The sequence below is a fragment of the Vigna umbellata genome, chromosome 1, assembly GCF_029865625.1.
Source record: "Vigna umbellata cultivar VRB3 chromosome 1, Vumbellata_1.0, whole genome shotgun sequence".
NCBI classification, from domain to species: domain Eukaryota; kingdom Viridiplantae; phylum Streptophyta; class Magnoliopsida; order Fabales; family Fabaceae; genus Vigna; species Vigna umbellata.
Window position 1 is genome coordinate 85,682,940 of NC_142165.1, and position 2,867 is coordinate 85,685,806.

At 35.1% G+C, this 2,867-nt stretch overlaps 1 protein-coding gene across 2 annotated transcripts; it reads right to left on the reverse strand.

Moving 5' to 3' along the window:
• Positions 1–237: 237 nt before the first annotated feature.
• Positions 238–2,393, reverse strand: LOC124836477 (uncharacterized). Of its 2 annotated transcripts, XM_047311639.2 has the most exons (3): positions 2,271–2,393; positions 1,811–1,846; positions 238–1,715 (listed from the first exon to the last, which is right to left on the reverse strand). In XM_047311639.2, exon 3 carries the CDS (start codon positions 1,539–1,541, stop codon positions 411–413), a length of 1,131 nt encoding a protein of 376 aa, XP_047167595.1. In that variant the 5' UTR covers positions 1,542–1,715; positions 1,811–1,846; positions 2,271–2,393; the 3' UTR covers positions 238–410. The 2 variants fall into 2 exon arrangements, with proteins under 2 accessions (XP_047167595.1, XP_047167596.1); XM_047311640.2 differs by lacking the exon at positions 1,811–1,846 and having other exon boundaries at positions 2,271–2,359.
• Between the last annotated feature and the right edge of the window lie 474 nt (positions 2,394–2,867).

Below are 2,867 nucleotides of genomic sequence, written 5' to 3' on the forward strand. Positions count from 1 at the left end.
ATAAAAAAATGTCAGCATTTCATTCTACATAATTTGAATATAGAAAAAGAAAAAAATAACAGCATAATAGACAGTATAAATAAAAAACCACCAGGTCTTCACTTTTTATTCTAAAACAGAAATGAGGAGCAGAAATAAGCAGCACAACGAAAAAGCTGATCAATTCATTGGATCCTCCTTTTTCTAAATTCAAGATTTCCTGCCAGTTAAAGTAGCACAACTTTGAACTGAAAGATGTATAGCAAGCAACTAAATCTAAATTTACATTTAATCAGTACAAATCCATTACAAAACCAAAATGAACAAAAAAGATAAATTCCATATTGTAAAAAAGAAGCATCATGATTCCTACCTCAGCTATCAACATCTATAACAGCAGCACATGGCCATTCCATTGTAATATATGAATTTTATGACTGCACAGCTTTATTTTGTTTGATACAAGCCGGTGCCTTGAAATCTTGGCATTTCCACATTGACGTAGCCTCAATAGGCAACGCTCTGTCAGTGGATGACTCAACTGTAAACAAATGCATACTATCAACAGCATTATTGCCTGTGTTCATTCCAGTCAATGGAGAACTTCTGGCTCTTATTTCTTCTTTTGGCAGTGCCTTATCTTTCGAGGTGCAAATGCTTAAGGGTAACTTTTTTAGCTTCACCCTTCCTCTCTTCTTACCTATGGGAGATGACTCTTCACAGTTCTTCCCTTTTGATTGACTCGACTCTGCTTCACCATTGTCTATCTCTAATTGGCTTGGTCTATAATATTTCAGCCCTCTCTTATCTTTCTTACTTGAGCTTACCTCTTGGATGGATCCTTCGGAATCAATTTTCCCAGCTACTGCAAGCTCGTTGTTCAAAGATAAGCAATCATGTCCAAGTGCCACACCAGATTCAGATCCCTCTGTAATTTCAAAACTTGAGGAGCTTCTAGGCTTCTTATGTTTACTACCTTTTGAATCTGAGTTTGGAGAATTCTTAGAGATTCTTGGAGAACTGTTCATGGCTCGATGTAACTTACGAGCTAATTCTTCGTCTGTCCTACAATTTTCAACTGGCTGGTTTTTTTTGTACAACAGCTGAACTGGGAGATGCTTCTTTGACTTGTTTTTCTTCAAATTTCTTTCCTTGTTTGCCGCCTCCTCGGAGAAAGATGCAACCAAATCTAAAGCCCTCTTGGCTGCAGCTACTGCCGTCGCAGCTATTGCAGCCTTTTCTTCAGCTGCTGCTCTGGCAGCCTCTGCAGCTTTAGTCGCAGCAATTGCTGCAGCTTTTGAGGCCTCCACAACCTCCTCGGGTGAAAGGTTAGGGTTATCTGAATGACAACTTAACAAATGCTTCAGCCGGGCCTCAAATTCAGTTGAAAAGGATGAGGATGAGGGGGAAGCAACATCGGTTACACAAGAAGCAGCAACTGGAGATGGTGAGGCAGTAGCATCACTATCCGAACCCTGTTTCTTCAATCCAGCTAGAAGACGCTTCCGAGGTGGTAAAAGAACATCAGCATCCAACTGGCTAACATCAGATGATTTCTCCATGCTCCCCCAGTAAATTCAAATTTAGGACTCAGAAAACAATGAATATATCTTAAATGAATTAAATACCTACTCCACTGACAATCACATCATTGCAACAATTGATCAAATCTTTTCCAATTCCAAATCCCACATGATATCAGGATTTTAACAACCCTACAAGATTCCTAATGAAACCTACATAAAACGTGAAACAATTCAAAGACTATCCAAACTTGTACCAATATTTATTGTTAAGAACCTTCCATGAGAAGAAGAAATTGGACTCATACCCAACATCAAATTCTTCCATTTCAACACTTTGATTCCTAAATAGAAAGAAAGGAAACAACAAATCAAACTCAAAACTAAAAGTACTACAAACAATTTCATTCATTAAAAACGTCAAATACAACAACAGCAAAACTCAATTTTCAAAAATCAGCAATCCCAGCTAGCAACGGAGAAAGTCGAGAACGAAGCATAATTCAGTAACATAATCATAAGATCCAGGACCTGAATTATATCCAGGCATGCAGCAGAAGACAATATTTTCAGCATCCCAATTGCTAATAGATTTGAATCAATCCACAAAGCAATGAATCAAGAACAAAAAGCAATTCAAATCTGGATTCAGCGTAATCATGCAAAATCAATGGAATTTTCATATCCCATGAGTCAAATTCAACAACACAAATAAGATGAAAGAAATCAAAATACAGTTTAGACCATTGAGAATATAGAGACGTGTACCTGATCCTGTTGCCGAAGTTAAAGACAAACAGAGAAAGAGGGACAAAGGAAGATCCAAGATTAGGGTTTGAGAGAGAGGAGAAGAAGAGGTTGTGATGGTGAAGAAGAAAAATCCAAGTATAAAACCCAAGATCTTTCTATTTATAATAATATAATAACTTTTATAACAATAATAATAATAATAATAATAAATAATATTTTTGTATGTAAGAAAGAAATGAAAGTAAAAAAAATTTGGTTATGATGGGAGATCCAACAAAAACATCTGTTAAGTTCACTGCTTTTCAAGTAATCTCGTATTTCTTCTCATTTATAGTTGTCAAGTTGTATCAATGACAACATATAATTGTTTTTTTAAATCAATTGAGACATGGTGTGCTAAAAAAAAACCGTAATAAATTTATCTAAGATCTCACATTCATTAATACTTTTGTTAGTAATTTAGACTCTGCCGCTAAATAATAGTAGTATTTTAAACAATTATTCTATTCATTTATTTCTATTGTGTTTTTGGTATAGATTAAATGGATTTTTAATAATATATTATATATTCTCAACAAATTTAACTTCCAATATAGTCTATTTACTTCACAAAAT